The sequence below is a fragment of the Nelumbo nucifera genome, chromosome 5 (genome assembly GCF_055504915.1).
Source record: "Nelumbo nucifera cultivar China Antique chromosome 5, China Antique-T2T, whole genome shotgun sequence".
NCBI lineage: Eukaryota > Viridiplantae > Streptophyta > Magnoliopsida > Proteales > Nelumbonaceae > Nelumbo > Nelumbo nucifera.
In genome coordinates, this window is record NC_142653.1 from 41,378,381 (window position 1) to 41,398,510 (window position 20,130).

Below are 20,130 nucleotides of genomic sequence, written 5' to 3' on the forward strand. Positions count from 1 at the left end.
GGATTATCTTCATTCTAACTGTGTAGCTTTCTTTCTAGGTCTGCTCTACAGTGAGTATGGCTTTAATCATCAGTAATCACTTTGAAACCCCAAATGAAGAGAAAGAAGAAGAAAACTGTATATTGGCGGCCATGCAATTGGCAAGTGCTTCGGTGCTTCCTATGGCCTTGAAAGTCACTACAGAACTAGATGTGTTCGAGATCATATCTAAAGCTGGCCCTGATGCGTACCTCTCGGCTTCAGAGATTGTCTTGCACCTTCACACTGAAAACCCAGATGCAGCAACCATGCTCGACCGTGTCTTGTCTCTACTGACGAGCTATTCTGTTCTTAAATGCTCTCTCGTCAAACGGGACAATGACCAAGTTGAAAGGCGTTATGACTTGGCTCCTGTCTGCAAATTTTTCACCAACAGCCAGGACGGAGTGTCTCTTCGACCCCTGCTTCTACTGCATCAGGACAAGTTGCTCATGAATAGCTGGTATGATCTTACTTGCCGAGCTATGATCTCTGATTTGGGCACAATATTCCACCACCAACATCACTCCTTATGTGACATGCATTCTGTAGAAAAAAAAAAAAAAACACTAGATTCTATCTCAACTTTATCGCTGCTTGCAGGTACCAGCTGAGAGATGTTATATTGGAAGGTGGAGTTCCTTTCCATAAGGTACATGGAATGACCTTATTTCAGTACTGTGAGAAAGATTCAAGGTATAACGAATGTCTAAAGAGAGACACAACTTTAGGGTAGCGATATATAAGTACCCTGAACTTTTAAATGCGGTAATTGAGTATTTTGAACTCTCAAAAATATACACTCTAGTCAAATGTTGTTAACTAGGGGTGATCATGAAAAACCGGATCAAGCTGAAAACTTTGATTATCAGTTTGATTTTAGTTAATTAATATAAAAGATAGGCGATTAATTGAATCCACCGATTAAATATTTTAATGTTTGGATAACTTTTCGTGATCCATGTGCTCCATGGCGTGAAGGCACCTTGGCTTATCCGTTTTACCAAAACACTCCGTTTTGCCTCAAAATATAATTTTTATCTTCTTTTATTTATAAAAGCTTAGAAATTAAAATAAGTCTATATAGTTTATTCTTTATATAATAAAACACATATACACTAACAATGTTTAAAAAGCTGGACCAAACCGACTAATTAGACTATAGTTAAACCATGACTGAACCCTTAGCTAGATCCATCAAACCCCTAACCTTGTTTCCTTCAAAAAATTGGCCAAAACTGATCCAACCTAGGAACTAATGAACTGGTCCTAGTTTTGTATATATAACCACTCGTTTTTTTTTAATTATCACTTTTAAATTATTATGTATATAAACTTTTGGAGGCCATAATTTTGCACCTAGTTGTCCAATTAGAGTTATCTTTTTTTTTATTATTTTGGGTAGTTTTTTGCTATCTATATGTTTCAAGGTGCTAAAAGCACAACATTGGGCTTGGTTTGGGTCTAGGCCTTTGGTCCAATACTTCCAAGGGCCATAATTAACTTTTTGCTTAGTTTTTGGGTAATCTATTTTTTATTTTATTTTAGGTACTTTTCGTGATCTATGCATTACAAGAGCAAGAGCCCTAGCTCAGAAGGTCGAATTGTTCAAACCATCACATAGCCCCCTTTTAGGTTTGGTTTTCCTAAAACCTGCAAATCAGTAAAAAACCATTGATTTATTCACTTAGTCAAAGACCCATTGAGCTTTGCAGTTGAACCATTTACCCATTTGACCTGATCACAAGCTTAGAGGTTGTACACAAAAAATAAAGCCCAAAGGCTAGGCCTGAGCCTGAGTCCAACGGAAATTTGAAAACAGATTTTTTTTTTGTATTCAATAAAAAATTATTTATATTAAAAGACCTCAAAACCCAACAATAATGAGAGATCTCACTATTACTTGATAAAAAAGAGAATATGAACAAATATCAAGCCTGGTGTTTTGGGCCCAAACCCAAACTTGCAGGCCTAAAGTTATATCTAGGCCCAATTTAGAATGGGTAAGATCGACTAGAGGTGTAAAATGGGCCTTGCCGTCCTCCCCTAGGATAACATGGGGGTTGGCCCGGCAAGACCCACGGCCCAAGCCCGTGCCGTGAGCCAGGCCGGGCCATGAATCATGCCAATGCTATTTATTTAAAAAATTTGAAAAAAAAAAATTTAATTTTATATTAATTTTGAGGTATACAATTGCTTATATACAATAATATATATATATAGATATATATGTGTGGGTCATGCTGGGCCATGCCAGCACATGGGCTACGGGCAACACGGCCTGCTTGGTTGTGCCGTGCTGGTTTGGCTCGCAGACCAAAAACCCCAGGCCCAAAGTCAACTTTTCAAATGCTAAGCATGAACAAAAACCAAAGTCAACTTTTACCATTCTAGATGCCTAGGAAAAAATAAGAAAGGGGAATTGCTGAAATAATACCTACCTAACAGCATTTATTGTTAAACCCACCCATTATTATTGTGAATCCTGTTACTCCTAACTCAAATATAAAAACAAAAAAAAACAAAATGGTTTTCATGCAAGGTTATATTATATATGTCCAGTCTCATTGTCCAAGACATATACAAATGGCTTATAGCTTAGGATTATTGGGGCAACTAGAGCACTTTGTTGAAGATTCCTTTAAGCATACACAGACAATAATACATCCTTGTCCTTGTTAAGTTGAAAAAAAATCCAACCAACAAATAAGACAAGATGTCGGTGGATCTATCATACATGGCCAAACTTTTTTGTTCCATTAAATAGAAATTATCTATTATTTTATTATCTTTGTCAAAATAATTAAAAATAAAAAACAAAAAAAAAGAAAGCATAAATGAGTCCCAACTCCTAACACGTTTAGGTTTTTCTTTTTCATTGTTTTTATTTTTAATTATTTTGACAAAGATAATAAGATAATAGATAATTTTTGTCTAACGGAACAAAAACGTTTGGATGAAAGGCACATTAACTGGGACATATGTCACACAGCTATTACATGTTTACTCTCACACAGCTATTACATGTTTACTTAGTGTGCCTAAACGGATCCCGTCTTGTTTTAGCTTGGATGAGAGAAAGATATTATATTTTGGCGAAAACATGCACTACCTTGTTAAAATTTTTAAGGACATAATTGACATTAACCTAGGTAAAATGAGGATTGGAGATGGGTCAGTTGTTAACCCAAAATCGTTACAGTAGATGTAAATGGTCCACTTGCAGAAGCTTAGGCTTAGTTTGAAAAGAATGCAAATACAAATATTCACAATACCAATATACAAAATATTCACAATACAAATATTCACAATACCAATTACATGTTAACCCAAAATCGTTACAGTATTTGTACTTGTATTTTGTATGTACTCCTTCCAAATGAAGTCTTGATGATGTTGGGTGTCAAATTAACATGCGAAAGGCGTGCCAATTGTAATAAAGTCTTATGGGTGTATAAGCTAGTCTAATAATACAGTTTTTTTTTCTTTTTTTTTCTTAGATTATTAACTACTAATGTAGTCTACTTTGACCCAATCCAGACCACTTCTGAAGTTTGAAGGATGTAGAGGAGTTGTTTGGTAGTTTAAATGTTGTGATGTTTGGAAAATGTACATATTACAAGTTTACTCTTCAAACTATTATTTAAAGAATAAAAAATGGAAATGATTAAAATATTATAAAATAATACAAATACAATTTTAAGAAATGATAAAATAAAGAAATTAAAAATAATAAATGATTAATAAATAATATTAAAAAGATAAATAAAAATATTGATAGAAATAAAAAATAATATTAAACAATAAAATAATAAAAATATTTTAAAAGCAAAAAAATTAGACACAAAAAAAATTAATAAAAAATTAACAATAATGTTAAAAAGGATAAAAAATTATGTAGGGGAAATGCTAGTCACAACTTGGCAGTGAAGGTAATAGCAAGGTTTTCGAACTGTCGTTGACTCAAATGGTCGGACTGTTCGGCCTGGGAACTGTTCAAGCAACCGGTTCCATTTAACCCAAAACTTTGCTTTTTGTAAAAAACTGTTGAAAAAGTCAACAACCCATTGGCGTGGGTGGTTGAACCGTCAATCCATTCAATGGTTTTTAACAGTTTTTATTTTTTATTTTGTTTGTCAGAACGGGTTGTCCGTTCGAACTGGATGGTCGGACCGTCGACTCAAAAACTGGTGGCCAGAACGGTTTTGTTTCTGGGTCATTTTTTTAAAACATTGGGTAATAGCAAGATTTTCGAACCGTCATTGACCCAAAAGGTCGGATCATTTGGCCCGGGAACTGTCTAGGCAATTGGTTCCATTTAATCCAAAACCCAAATTTTATTCAAAAACCGTTGAAAAAGTCAATAACCCATTGATCCGAACAATCAAACCATCAACCCATTCAACAGTTTTTGACCGTTTTTTATTTTTTATCATCGACCTAAAAACCAGTGGCCAGAACTATTCCATTTCGGGGTTGTTTTTTAAAACGTTGGGTAATAGTACCCATACATAATTATCATACTCATCTCCCTCATGTAACCACCAAAAGGAAAGGAAATTCTGATATAACGTTCTTTTAACAAAAACCTTTGCTCTCAAGTCATGGCTCAAGCATCCCGTTGTTCAAGAAAACCAAGTCATTGCACTAGGATTGAGGAGTGGATTGAAGAACAACTTCGAGATCATCGTTTCTGGTGTAAACCAAGATGGATTTGAAGAAATCGAGTGGCATAGATTCCCTTCTCTTCACAAGCACATCGGAACCGTCCCCCATGCTTTGCAACGCTTTTCCTACTCGCCCACATCCGACGAGGATGGCGGGGACAACAACGATGGTGGCCACCATTGCCATTGACGCCCTAATCTTAACACCACTAGACCAATTAGCTAATAGTGGCTCTGCTGCAGTGACGTCAGATGGAGCTAGTAGAAAAGATTGCAATTGCATTGGCCGTCCATGCGTCAGTGACCACCGGCGCCTGCACCACCACCTCAAGCCTTGGAATTCCTTAACGAATCAGAGCATGGGCAATTTAACTCACCTCGTCCACTCCCTCTCTTTCTTCTTCAGTTCTTGTTCTTGCTGTTCTTCTTCCTTTCAATTCCCCTCCTTTCATCACTTGTCCTATTTCAACCTTGATCCCGAACAAAAACATAGCACCACTGACTCTAAGGACCGAGTATGAATCATGCAGAGGAGGAGGAGGATTGGAGTGGCCTTGGATTTTGGGCAGCTCAACCTGAGCCTGAGCCGACTCATCCTGCAATTTGACACGAGCAGGCCTTTGATTTTGGGCCTCTATTGGGCTTGGGCCCATAATTTTGGGATGGACTCGAGCTTAGTCATTAGATAATCTAAACCTGGTTCGAGACAAGTCCTTCCTTATCCTAACCCGAACCTGACCTGCCTATCAACATACATTATGCATAATTTTGGTAAACCATACATATATGCTTACATGATACATACACATTAATATTAAATTTTAACATGGGTTCATTGACCAATCCTAGGACAACTCAATTTGGGCCCAACCTAAGTGCATCAAATTTCAATTCAGGTCAGGCCTAGGTTGGACTGTTCGGACTCAGGCCGTAAGTCAAATTCTTAAGGCCGGGCCTAGGTTACATAAAAGATGTCACCAATTGGGTGGTATTCATCAAAATTCATGGGACTGCTTTGATTGGTCGAAACTCTTTCAATACATACCATATCTCTCTAGTATCATAGATTTTCCCTAGTTTTGAAGTGCAATTGTCATTGTCCCCTTTTAGAAGATCCAGGTAAGATTTATAAAAAATAAATAAATAAATAAAATAAAAATCCTTGAACTTTTGCAAACTATAGAGCCCTAAAAATATGCCACATCTTTGCTTCTTGGCTACTTCTTAAAGGAGATAATCCACTACATCAGTAGCCACTAAAAACAATTCTTTAGGCATAAATTTACTATTACAAGAATTAACATTGCTGATATTGCAAAATGTGGGACATGGGGTTAGAAAGTGGAACTTGGGTAATTAAGATATACTCCCAACTCTCTTCCAACAAGCCATTGCCCATCTCTTCTGGCACCAAAACATCTCCTGTAGCGCTGTGTATAGCATTTGTGGGATATTCTCTGTGGGCAGCTGATCCTATCCCCTCTCCATAAATGACAAGGGAGATGTTTTCAATGTATACTTACAATAATTTGTTAGAGCTTTTTGTTGGTAGGGGATCCAGACCTGGACCTGAGGGTTATATAGTAAAAGTGTCAGGCATGCCAATAAAGGGGGATGTGGGGTTTACTGTTCATGCGACATCAACCAATTCACTTTTATTAGAGTGTCGTGGCGCTGGGAAAAAACCAAGAATCATGGGCTTTGATTTATTGCTCTGGCTCCATTAATATACACTTCCAACTATTAGGATGTCAGCCACCTCAAGCAGCGGTGTCAATTGGACTGGATTTGGTCCAAACCGATCCGGTCCAGTGTGATTTCATTATAAATGAATCAAGTCCAATTCAATCCAATAAATATTTTAGATCAATTTGGACCAATTCAATTCAATCTTTAGACCATTCAATCTGTTCAAATTCATTTTATTTTAAATTGATTTCAATTCAAACCTGAAAACTGGATCTACTAACACCGATATTTTTATTTTATATCAATGGACCAGACCCAATCTAATTCCAATCCGAAATTAATTTTGGACTGAACGAGTCTAATCCAAAAACCGGTCCATTGATGCCCTTAATATCATTGGTCAAGGGTCATAAGCCTATGAATGCACCTCTGTCATAAAAGTGCCAGCTGAATGCCAATATTCCTGGCGCTGGGCTAAAACCGAGAATCTTGGCCTTGTATTTATTGCTGTGGTCTCACCAATATAGACACTTCATCGAATGCGACCACGCTGCAGCAGATGTTTTCCCTGTATATTCTTCTCTTATGCACGTAAGTGCATGTCACTCAAATAAAATTTTATATTATTAGCATTTGAATTTTTAATCAGATACTAGCAGCCTATTGTTTAACAAATCAGAATGGAGTCACTATATATTTCATAAGCTCTGAAGCTCCAAGCTTAAAAGGAAGAAGATAACTGTTTTTTCTTCCACAATGAATATGATTAGGGGTGTAAAGGTATTCGAAAATCCGATTTTAAATTCGATATTTAATGTAATCGAATTAAATTTGGATAATTCGAATATTTAATTGGTCAAATTCAGATATTTTATTTTTATCAAATTATTAATCGAATTCGAATTTAGATATGACCTAATTCGATTCGATAAATATCCGAATTCGATCGATTATTTAATTCTTATATATAATATATAAAATATTTTATATAATATATATAATAATTAAGTTATATAAATAATTTATCAATAAAATATTTATTTTATATATTTATTAATTATCTAAAATAGTTACTTAATCGAATTCGAATCGAATCAGATATTCGAATATTTAATCGGATTTAAATTCAGATATTAATTTCAACATCCATCAGATATTGAATCAAATTCGGATATCGGATTTTCTAATCGAATTCGAATTTGAATATTGCTTGATCAGATTTGAATTCGATCTATTTACACCCCTAAATATGACTTTAATCAGTAATAACTTTGAAACCCCAAATGAAGAGAAAGAAGAAGAAAACTGTATGTTGGCGGCGGCATTGGCAAAGTGCTTCAGTGCTTCCTATGGCTTCGAAAGTAGCTACAGAGCTAGACGTACTCGATATCATATCTAGAGCTGGCCCTGGTGCGTACCTCTCGGCTTCAGAGATGGCCTTGCACCTTCACACTGAAAACCCAGATGCAGCTACCATGCTCAACTGTATCTTGTCTCTACTGATGACGAGCTATTCTGTTCTTAAAGGCGTTATGGCTTGACTCCTGTCTGCAAATTTTTCACCAGCAACCAGGATGGAATGTCGCTTCGACCCATGTTTCTACTGGATCAGACAAGTTGCTCATGGATAGCTGGTATGAGCTTACTTGCCGAACTATATATAATCTCTGATTTGGGTACATTCCATCACCAACATCACTCCTTATGTGACATGCATTCTGTATCTATCTCCAGGAGAAAAAATTACATATCCTATCTGAACATTATCACTGCTTGCTGCAGGTACCACCTGAGAGATGCTATCTTGGAAGGTGGAATTCCTTTTGATAAGGCACAGGGAATGACCATATTTAAGTACTGTGAAAAAGATTCAAAGTATAACAAATTCTTTATTAGGGGAATGTCAGGTCACACCACAACGGTAATGGTTTTGAAGAAGATTCTGGACACATATAAGGGATTTGAAGGTCTCAAAGATGTGGTTGACGTGGGAGGTGGGAATGGACTCACACTAAAAATGATTACATCTAGGTATCCTCAAATCAAAGGTATGAATTTTGATTTGCTTCATGTCGTAGAAGAAGCACCATCCTACCCTGATAAGAATGGACTCACTTAAAATGATTACATCCAATCAACCCGGTTCGATCCAATCCATGTTGGTCGGTTTTTCTTTAGTATCGGTCGGTTTTGGGTTATAAAAAAATATAAATCGATAGTTCAGTTCGGTTTTGATCGAAACCGAACTGACACAAATCAACTTAGATATATATTATATATAATATATTTCAGATATATATATATATATATATATATATCTGATATGTTTCAGTTTTACTATATATATTTCAGATATATATTTGTGAAAATATATATATTTCAGCTTTATTTCAAAAATATACATATTATATATAAAATTTCTGATATATAAAATATTAGTTTTAATCCATCAAATCATTTTTAATTTTTAGGCATCCAGCCTTTGCTTTGTTAAACTTGAATCCTTTACCGTTCACACCGAGAGAATCATTCACAAAACCGACCCAAACCGATTCAAACTGATCATGTCGGTTTTACTTAGTATTGGGTCGGTTTCGGGTTCATTTCTAGGTAAACCAACCAGGTCAGATCGGTTAGAAAAATGCTAGTAAACCGACCCAACCCGACCCGTGAACAGCCCTAGTGGGATGCTATGGCTTACAAGTAGAATCTTTCCCAAAAACATGCTTTAAGCTCGTATAATCTTTCCCAAATTCCAAAAGCACTGGACAGATATTCTCTCATTCCTAAAACAAGTCTATGATCACAAAGTTTATATCTGCTGCTATCTCCTGAGTCCCGATGATTAGGAGTGTCAATAGACCGGTTTTGGATTGGACCCTGTCTAAACCAAAATCAATTTGAATGAATTGGACATACCAATAAGACATATTGAATTAGAACAGTCTAGACTTGATGGTCCAAAGTATTTACTCGATTGGATTGGACATTGTCCATCTATAAAAAAATTATATTTGAATGGGTCCGATTGAGCCAATATCTAGTCCATTGATAGAAGATAAGAATATAAGTGTCAGTGGACCAAATTTGAATAAATTAAAACAAATTTGAACAGGTTAAATGGTCCAGACACATTAAATTGAATCAGTACAAAATATTCATTATATTGGATTGGACCTGATACATTTGTAATGAACTCACTTGGACTGGATCAGATTGGACCAAATCCAGTACAATTGACACTCCTACCCACGATGAAACACCAACACGCTGGTGACGGAAATCAATTGAAAACATCACCTAAAAGTGTGCTTCTCTCATGATAACCACGTGGATATGATGGATGAAGAACGCCCCCGCCCACCAAGGCCTGAGGGCGGTCGATAAACTCCGCACATCCTCTGGCTTAACGACCGAGCTAGCTGGGAAAGGGCTAGCCCTAGAAAGGCCCCATAGGCTTCTGAGACAGGAAACTAAGCGTCCCATGGTTGAGAACTCGGGAAACGAAAGATCTCGGGCAACTACACCTCGGTCAGCACAGCGGGGATGCTGAGGCATAACCCGACTGACTATGCCTCGACCAACTACACCTCGGCCGCGACAAGACTGGGGATGCCAAGGCATTTCCCAGCTTGCTATGCCTCGACCAACTACATCTTAGTCGGCACAAGACTGGGGACGCTAAGTTGTTGCCCGACTGGGTATGCCTCGACCAACGAACTAAAATCATAGGAGTACAAAGAGGTCGCCAAAGGCACAACCTACCCCAACTAACAGAAAATGGTACAATAAGGCCAATAGAAAATTGTATAATAAGATGCCGAGGCATAGCCCTCCTGCCTGCAGCTCAGCCTGCAGCTCAGCCAACTGGGCCTTCTGCTGTAGATACTCAAAGTGTTCCCATTCTGTAGACAAACACGATAAGTATACCGAGAAAGAGAACGAAACACAAGGAATAAGAAGAGGAGACTTACCTGTGCCACAGACCATAGCAGCGCACACTCCAGTGCTCCGCTGCCGACTCCAATTGATTCCCAAGCTATTGACATTGTCATGATTCCCCGCAATAACTGCTCGAGAACCCCAGTTATCTCCAGATTGTCGTCCAAATGAACCAACCACCTCGGCACGTGCAGACCCAAGCTACTACCTGCCTTAGTTACCGACGCGCCTATGGGACGACGAACCCCTTCAGGGTCGACCACGACAACATCGTCCTTCTCATCCTCCTACTGCCAGACTCTCTGTTGCCGAAGAGTCCCCCCTGTTCGTAGAACGTGGCCGTTATCCTGCCTTGGAGCGAGCTTCTGGTTGCACACCAGCTTGCTCCTATCTTTGTCGAAGTGCCTTCATTCGGTGAACAATCTCTTCCTCGCTAACCATACTTATACCTACAACACAGGATACCCAATGTAAGTAAAAGGCAGGCAAGATAAATTTAACTCGACGAACGAATAGTAAAGGAAACAGACCAGCCACCCTCTCCATCAGCCCGACGAGCATCAACATCTTCGAGGATGTGTACGCGATAACGCCGATTTCATGATTCATGCTTAGGGCCGACCTCTCCTCCCAAGTGAGTGCTAACCATTGGGGCTGTAGCAGAGTCATCCTCGACTCCCGCAACTGGGCAGGAAAAGGGGGACCCTTGGGAATGCGCATGAAGAAGAACGACTCCTCCCAGTTTCTCATGGAGGAAGGGGCCCCGACTAACGACCAAATATTCCACCGAGTGGAGAAGTAATAGTACCCCTGCTGGTGGTGTTTCAGCTGGAGAATAAAAGTTCACCATCACCAGGGTCAGTTCGACATCACAGACGACACAGTAGGACATAAGTTCGAGCAGGAACCTAAAGGAGTTCGACATCAGCTGCACCGGAAACACCGTGTACCAGTTTAGCACCTCGGCGAACCCCTCACTCAACTGGAACCTCAGTCTAGCCTCCAAACTATGCTCATAAACACATAGTTCACTGAGCTGAGCATCAGTGGCCATCTCCCCGGGAAGTGGACACCTCATTTGGTATTCCGCGGGAATGGCGTAAATAGCTCGGATCTGAGCCATATCCCCGGGCGCCAAGACGCAGGACGTTGTGCCAAACTGACGACCTACCCGTAGAGAAAGCTCTGCTTCCATCTCGGAGGGACCAGCCTCAGCCTCCTCAACTTCGGCAGCCACAAAATATCTCAGTTGAGGCTCGTAGTTCGAACCGTAAGAAGAGCTGGAACCAGAACTACTGAAGGACCCGGAAGAGGAAGAGGACTGATGAGATGAAATGGACATACTGGGCAATTCACAAGAGTTGAGGAGCGAAGGCCACCAAGCTATCTATCGTGTTAGTTGTCGAGCTATCCACTGTCTTCCCTTTTATAACCATCAGGGGCACGGATTGAGAAGAGATCAACGGTGTAGATGAAGCATCTCTAACAATGCCTCAGAAGACCAATAACGTATGATGGGAAGCCTTGAAAACCGATGTGGCATCCTCCGCAGGCAGTAGTTACGCCTATTAATTGCACCGGTTCAACTACACTACCGGTCCAACCTTTGATGTGGAGACCCACAGTACCGGTCCAACCTTCGACGTAGACCCTCGGATAGGGCACTCAAGTCCTCGGATAGGCTGCTTAAGGCTACAAGGCCACGCAGTAGTCTAGCCGAGGACTCCCCTCCTCGACAACAGAACTGGGGGAGTAGTTTTGGAACCGAAACTTCGGTTCTCATTTAAGTTTTGCAGCCGACGAGCGAAAGACTCCTCGACAACGACTGACATGGCATGGACAAATCATGATGACTTTAGTTGCACAGCTTGGAAACCCCGAAGGAACCCGTCTTTGCGTCCCGGCACCCCGTGGTCGAACGTCACAACCTCAATTCTAGAGCTCGGCCTCCAACCGTCAGCAAAAGGCCTTTCCTCGGCATACGGCCAAGCTAAGCCTCGATTTTGGAAGGTCGACACATAAAAGCCGAGCATGACACAAACCCCAATTCCGAAATACGGATCCAACTCCAAATCTCAATGCACCATGGCCGAGCATCACCACGGCACCAAAGCTTGACTTCCACTTGGAACCAGAGTCGTTCCTCAGCCCCAACAGGATGGACTCGGAAGCTCAGTTTGACACTTTGGCCCTTCTCCAAGCTACACAACCGCACAACATTTCGAGGAGGGGTTCGAATTCTGAAGTCAGAGCTTTTAGAGTTCTGTAGCCAACGATGGGAAGATTCCTCGACCATACCCCATATTGCCTGGTTCTCAAGATTGCAACAGTCACCGGGGAACACCAAAAGGGCCAGATGCCCATCCAGACTTTAACTTGAAGTTCTTTAGCTGAAGAACGAATTGGACTACTTCATTCCTCAAATTCAAAACTGGTAGTGGTGTTTGGGTCATGGTTGAGCTGGTCCTGTGAGACACGTGGCTGCCTAGCTATCGCCCTGCCATGTCATCCTGGCTTTGCCACGTCGGTCTAGCTATACTATTATTGTGGCCCCCGTCTTATCCTTCCAGCCATGTCAACTACACATCATGTGGATGAGCACAATTACAGATAAGGAGGAGTAAGGAAAGATGACTCCACTAGGAAATGAGACTCTATCTCGAGTACCACTGGCCAGGATACGGATCTTTGGCGATAAAAAGGCACTCCATGCTCGAGGTAAGGGATCCATTTCTGAGACTAGTACTGCTACTTAGCTCGGCCTGACCACCCAACACTTCTTACTAACTTGAGCGTCAGAGTACTTACCCAGGGATAACTCCTCGGGCCTCTGATTTCTTTCTTGATCATAGGTCTTGAAGCGCAGCCTCGTCCTTATATCTCGGTCTCACCCTGTCAACAAAGACTACCTGGTTGCTCTCCTTAGTTCGTACACCACCTCGGATTGAGCAGCATCAAAATCCATACTCACTGTAGACTAGAACTAGAAAGAAAGCTGCACAGTTAGAATAAAGATAATCTCTCTCATGGCTCATAATCTCACAATTTATGAACTATATAGAGGCTCGTCGATGATGCTAATGACATGTAATGTGAATGCGTGATGTGAATTGTAGTTTGATGGCAACCACTACCAGCCATTAGGTAGGCTTCTATCTAAACTTTTGTTTATTTTTTTCTTTGTTACCAACGAAAATATCTTCTTTTTTTTCTTTGGTTAACAGAATTTCACTCCACAAGCAAGAAAACAACAGATCAAAGACGAGAAACACCAAAAAAAGAAATTACTTACTAGTACTACTAACTACTTTGGCTCAGTTTGGAAAGAGTACAAATACAATTATGTTGTGTAAATATATACAAAATAATGCAAAATACAAGATTTTGTACTCTACATGTATATTTGTATCTGTACTCTTTTCAAGTTGAGCTTTAGGCTGATTTTGGTTGCAACACAAAATTGTTTGCATTAGTATAAAAATGCATGGGAATGCAAATGAAAATAATGCATATTTTGATTTCATTTTGTTTTGCGCTTTACTTTATTCTGCTTCACATCTTATTTTACTTTATTTGAACTACAATTAAGGAAAATAAAGTAAAATTTGGCACAAAAATAAGGTGTTGGGCTCCAACACCTTGGGTTAATACGATAGAGGGCCCATACATTGGGTCCCACTAAAACCTTCCATCCCATTGAGCCCAACATGAATTCAAGAAAATAAATAATAAACAAAAAGAGGGGGGAAGAAATTCTGGTTGGATTTTGACCGACCACATTACCCATGAGGTGTTATTACACCTAGCTGACAAGTGGCTTCTTCACAAATGATTTCCCAATTAGTTGAACATGGCCCCACATTACCCATGAGGTGTTATTGCCATTTCAGTCTAGAGAAGAGCATTTAAATTGAATTATCGGATTTCAATGGCATCCAATTTAATCTAAGTTAAGAAAAAATGTTACAATTAATCAATTGGATTTCCTTTTATGTGTAGGCCCAACCATGTGCCAAGTGGCACTTCGTTTCAAGTACAGTTAGGGATTGAAATTAACTTCAATTAAATGACTTAATTACCTTAATTAGGTCAACAAAATGATCACCGATATGTCAATTTAGTGCCCCCATTTCAATTAACGTTAAATGGTGATGAATTGAATTGAAACCATTCAAATCAATTCAAATATTTCAAATCAGTTCATCGTCTATTGGTGAGCCTCTATAAATAGAGAAGAAAACAAGAGGAAGGTCCCATTTGGCTCCCCCCTTTCAACCACTGCTTCCGTTTGTCTTCGACCGCTTCCGTTGTTTTTGAAAAAGGAGAGGAAATGCGCTGCACTAAGATCAAGGAAGAAAGAAGAAAGGCCCCAACTCTTGAATTGCCGAAGCACCGAAATTGCTACAACTTCGTGCCACATCAACCCGTGAAATTCCCATGATTCAAAGGGTTTCTATCAATTCTACAAGCAAGAACATTGCTTCAGCTGTTCACGTTCTAATCATTGGTTGAGCATGAGTAAATTTTCATTGACACAAGGTTGGGTGTTGCTTGTTTCTCATAATTACAAGTTCTAGTCACAGTTTCGGCTTTCGTCCAAGGCAAGAGAATCAGAGGGTTTTTTTTGCCAAGAAAAGGTGAGTCTGTATCCCATTTAAATTTCTACAACAAAAAATTAAATTCCTTTGAATTTGTTGAATTAATTTTTGTGCTCTAAATTTATGCACAAAATTTGTATTGACAACAGGAAGGGCAGTGTTGTAAATAGTTTTTTTGTTACTTGACTATCTAAACCTTGCCCAAGTTCTTTCGGTTTCTTTGTTCTTTGTTAAACGAGACTTGAATAGGCTTTCTCATCTCCTTGCCCAGCGGGGTTTGGTCTCTTCAAATGAGTGGTTGGACGCATGTCGTTTGTCCTATTTCATAAACTATTTTAGTTGATTACTTTTGTTTCTGTTCCTAAGGCGGTGTTTGGTTGTAGGGCAAATAAATTTGTATTGATGCAAAGTTATAGCAGTGCAAATGATTCGGGTGAAAATTCTGATTTTTTTTTAAATTTTACCTTATTTTCTTTGATTGTAGTTCAAATAAAGTAAAATAAGACGTGAAGCAGAATAAAATAAAGTGCAAAACAAAATTAAATCAAAATATGCATTATTTTCATTTGCACTCCCATGCATTTTTATACTAGTACAAACAATTTTGTGTTGCAATCAAAAGCAGCCTAAAGCTCAGTTTGAAAAGAGTACAAATACAAATATACATGTAGAGTATAAAATCTTGTATTTTGTATATATTTACACTACATAATTGTATTTGTACTCTTTCCAAACTGAGACTAAGTAGTTAGTAATACTAGTAAGTGATTTCCTTTTTTGGTGTTTCTTGTCTTTGCTTCGTTGTTTTGTTGCTTGTGGAGTGAAAAGTGAAATTCTGTTAACCAAAGAAAAAAAAAAAAGAAACAAAAGTCTAGGTAGAAGCCTACCTAATGGATGGTAGTTGTTGCCATCAAACTACAAATCACATCACGCATTCACATCACATGTGATTAGTATCATGGACAAGCCTCTATATATCTCATAAATAGTGAGATTGTGAGCCGTGAGAGAGGGATTATCTTTATTCTAACTGTGTAGCTTTCTTTCTAGTTCTGCCCTACAGTGAGTATGGCTTTAATCATCAGTAATCACTTTGAAACCCCAAGTGAAGAGAAAGAAGAAGAAAACTGTATATTGGCGGCCACGTAATTGGAAAGTGCTTCAGTGCTTCCTATGGCCTTGAAAGTCACTACAGAACTAGATGTGTTCGAGATCATATCTAGAGCTGGCCCTGATGCGTACCTCTCGGCTTGGCTCCTGTCTGCAAATTTTTCACCAACAGCCAGGACGGAGTGTCTCTTCGACCCCTGCTTCTACTGCATCAGGACAAGTTGCTCATGGATAGCTGGTATGTTTGAATATGTCCCCAAAGGAGAAGCCATTTTTATGAAGGTTAGTTCTTTTAGGTCTTGAGAGGGGTAGACTGGATATGTCCCACGATATCTAGAAGAGAATTACATTCACCATGAATCTCTTTGTAGTATCAAGTCATTTAAAGCAAATAAATTTTACAAATCAAGAAAGTCAAAATGTCTATTAGTCCTTAAATCAAGGAAGTGATAAAACATAGACAGAGAGTATTTAGGAAATTAAAATCCACAGTATTATAGGGTACATTTTCGATATGTTCTTTTGTGAATTAATGTCTCCAAATATATATATATATATATATTTTAATTTTCGTGATTTTTGTAGTGGATACTTCATGACTGGAATGATGAAGATTGCTTAAAGATTTTGAGAAACTGTTGGAGAGCCCTACCAAAGTCAGGAAAAGTGATCATTGTTGAATCAATTCTTCCAATGGCTCTAGAAGCTAGTTACCGCTCTAATATTGCCTTCACACATGATTTAGTCATGCTAACTCATTGCCCTGGAAGAAAAGAGAGGACACAAAAGGAGTTTGAGGCCTTGGCAATAGACTCGGGCTTTGCTGGTTGTGAAATTGTTTGCAATGCTTACCATACTTGGGTTATGGAGTTCCACAAATAATTAGTTCCTTTTTTTTTTTCTTTTTTACTTTTGAACTTGTTTGTGACTTTTTTAAATTATGCATCCGAATAAGAATGAAATGCAGTTTGATCTTTATGGTGTGCATATTTTATTTTCCAAAAACACATGCTTCAATCTGGTATAATCTTTCCTAAATTCCAAAAACACTGGACATATATTCTCTTGTTCCTAAAGCATGTCTATGATCACAATGTTCATATTTCCTGCTATCTCCCGAGTCCCCATGATTAGGGGTGTCAATGGACCAGTTTTGGATTGGACCCATTCAAACCAAATTCAATTTGTGTGGATTGGACAGACCAATAAGATATATGAATTAGACCAGTCCAAAGTATTTATTGGATTGGATTGGATATGGTCCATCCATATTGAATTTATATTAGATTGGGTTGGATTGAGTCAATATCTGATCCATTGGCAAAAGGTAAGAATATAGGTGTCAGTGGACCAAATTTGGATAATTAAAACAAATTTGAACAGGTTACTAGATGGCCCAGTCCAGTCCAAAATGATCCAAATTTAATCCATTGACACCTACTGATTCATTTATAATGGACTTACATTGAACTGGATCAGATTGGACCAAATTCAGTCCAATTGACACTCTTACCCGCGATGAAACACCAACACGCCAGTGACGGAAATCAATTGAAAACATCACCTGAAAATGTATTTCTCTCATGATGACCACGTGGATAAGCTTAGGTTCCAATCTCCGGACGAAATAAAAAGCTTATCATTTTGGGAAGACCTATCACCTATCCTTGGTCTTCTCTTTGAAAATAGACCAAACAAACAATATTTGAGAGGAAAGGACAAATTAATTATCATTAAGCTGGTGAAAATAGACCACACTCTATGCACCCATGCTCACCCGTGAATAGGCATCAATCTCAAGTTGGCACCAACCCCAACAGTGCTTTGGTCCTACAAATTCTGACCCTGTATTGAACCGTCATTCTTCCTTTTTTTTCCATGTTTTGAATACAAAGATGAATTGACAGTCTGATAAGTTTGGTGTTTTATTTTGAAGTTTCCAATATTATTTTACCTAAAACTAATGAAAAAATAATAATAAATTAAACCAATAAAATTAATAGTTTTTTCAAAATAATAATAATAAATTAGCATTAAGACAAAAAGGAAAAGAAATTTATCTAGAGAATAGGAAATTGACCATTCTCACAAAAGCGTAATTTATATTGTGATTGGATAAACTAGACATAACCCAATAAATAATACTTGAATTGAACATAGATGGCTACCAGTTAATTGGAAATGTCACAGAATTCCATCATCAAATTTTCTTATAAAAAAAACCCATGTGGTGCACGGGTCCCGACTAGTTAATACATAAGGTTAAGAGAAACAAAAGCACTACCCCATTCAAAGAATGAGAAGTTGTTGGTAGTCTTCTCTAAGAAGCTTTGCAATGTCATTTGGAATTGGATGCATCGAGGTATAGGTGAAAAAGTTCCATTGATCAATACCTTTATTAGTGGAGCAGTTTGCAACACAGTTTCCTTCTTAGGCCCCGTTCACTTTTTGGTAAGTTACTTACTCAGGTAAATGCAATTACCTGGGTAAGTTTTTCTTGGAAAACACTTATCCGGGAAAGTGCTTTTATTCATTTTCTTTTATTCCCTAGGAAAATAAGGGAATGACCATTTTAGCCATAGAAATTCATTATTAAAAGGGGCATTTTTGTCCCATTCAAGTGTTGGCAGCTTTCCCCTTGTGTGGGAAAGATATTTACCCATCTAAGAGATGGGTATCACTTTTCTGTATAAATGATACCCAGGAAAATATAATTTCCCGGGTCCTCACATAAAGCTGACAAAAGAACATGGGATTATTGATCAAGGGGATTCCCATTGACCAACTTTCCCCCCTCTCAAAATCTAAAAAATGAACGTCCCCTTAGAGTGTGACAAAAATTAAAAGGCCTAGCCTGTCCCATTCTTTTAATTTGGAAAAATGAAAATGATGATCTTTCAAGAATCTAAGGTATAGCAAACTTCTCATTTCTCAAGGAGGATATCAACGAATGCCATAATTATTATCACTCCACTTCAATAGCCATAATGCCTTTTGACTGAAATAAAACTGCAAATCATCTCTAAGAGAATTGCAAATTAAAACATCTCCATGGGTGGAGGTTTAAATTCTTAAAAAGAGTGTGAATTTATATTCCATAGATATTTTAATTCATATGAATTAGGTAAATCTAAATACTCTGATTTGAGCGTAGATTCAGAAAAATTTGGACATTGTACAGAGGCACCAACAAATTTTTATAGAATATCTATAATTTAAAGGCAAGATGGAATAGTACTTTTTGCAAAAATTAAGTAATCATTTGCAAATTGCAAGATGGTGATGAAGGTGCATCTGTAGAATCTTTACAACCAAAATTGATTTGCAGGAGAGAAACTTCAAGAACAAACTTCTTAGAAAGATTCAACACAAAGAACAATCATATATGTTCTATAACTTTTACTTAGAAAGGTTGTTTTATGAAGATTTTTTTCCAAATTCTCACCCATACTTTAGCATTCTTGTGAGGATTTTACACTTGGCTATGTAAATGTCAAAATAGCTTTCTCTTTTTCCTAATTGAGTTATAATTGTCATGTTGTCGAAGCCCTCAGGACTATTATGAATTAACGGTTGGCCACATACATACCCATTTGCTGTTGATGCTGCTTTAGGAACTTTGGGAGCTTCTAGCATGGTTTTTGACTTTCATCTAAAAGAATCATTAATAACTAATGCAATTACAAACTAAAACTATAATGGATATCTTAGTAATCGAGGCAAACTAAAGGGCTGGTCTCAGTAAACACATCAGTTAAAATATAGGGGGTGTCTTAGTAAATGACCCTAAAATGGGTTGACAATAGTATTATTTGTTGGGTTTTCTCTCAAAAGGAGGTTGAGTTTGTCATTTTCAACCCTATAGGATCCACGACTTCATAGCCTTGTAGGATGAATGCCATGCAGCCTTGTCAGATTTATGACCTTGTAACCCTATGGGATTTGCAACCTCACCCTGGCAGCTGAGACAAGTCACCCCAACCAACTTGGTGATACATCAGTTTCAGCCTTGGTAGGATAAATTTTCCCAGATCTATCCAACGGTTTTGAAGATTCTGAACTAACACGAGTCTCATATGTGTCCTGTTTAAGCATATTACACAGAA

General features: G+C 38.3%; 1 protein-coding gene across 1 annotated transcript; it reads left to right on the forward strand.

Moving 5' to 3' along the window:
- On the forward strand, positions 1-17,000 carry LOC148791457 (caffeic acid 3-O-methyltransferase-like). The gene is made up of 5 exons (XM_088887241.1): positions 1-481; positions 8,157-8,473; positions 15,846-15,860; positions 16,260-16,306; positions 16,610-17,000. Exons 1-5 carry the CDS (start codon positions 57-59, stop codon positions 16,904-16,906), a joined length of 1,101 nt encoding a protein of 366 aa, XP_088743367.1. The 5' UTR covers positions 1-56; the 3' UTR covers positions 16,907-17,000.
- Positions 17,001-20,130: the final 3,130 nt, after the last annotated feature.

What these genes read in the sequence shown, in the direction of transcription:
- LOC148791457 (XM_088887241.1), top strand. Translation starts at nt 57, where the DNA reads ATGGCTTTAATCATCAGTAATCACTTTGAAACCCCAAATGAAGAGAAA. An exon ending in AAGTTGCTCATGAATAGCTG is followed by an intron (nt 482 to 8,156) that starts GTATGATCTTAC and finishes TGCTTGCTGCAG; the next exon opens with GTACCACCTGAGAGATGCTA. An exon ending in GAGAAGCCATTTTTATGAAG is followed by an intron (nt 16,307 to 16,609) that starts GTTAGTTCTTTT and finishes TGATTTTTGTAG; the next exon opens with TGGATACTTCATGACTGGAA.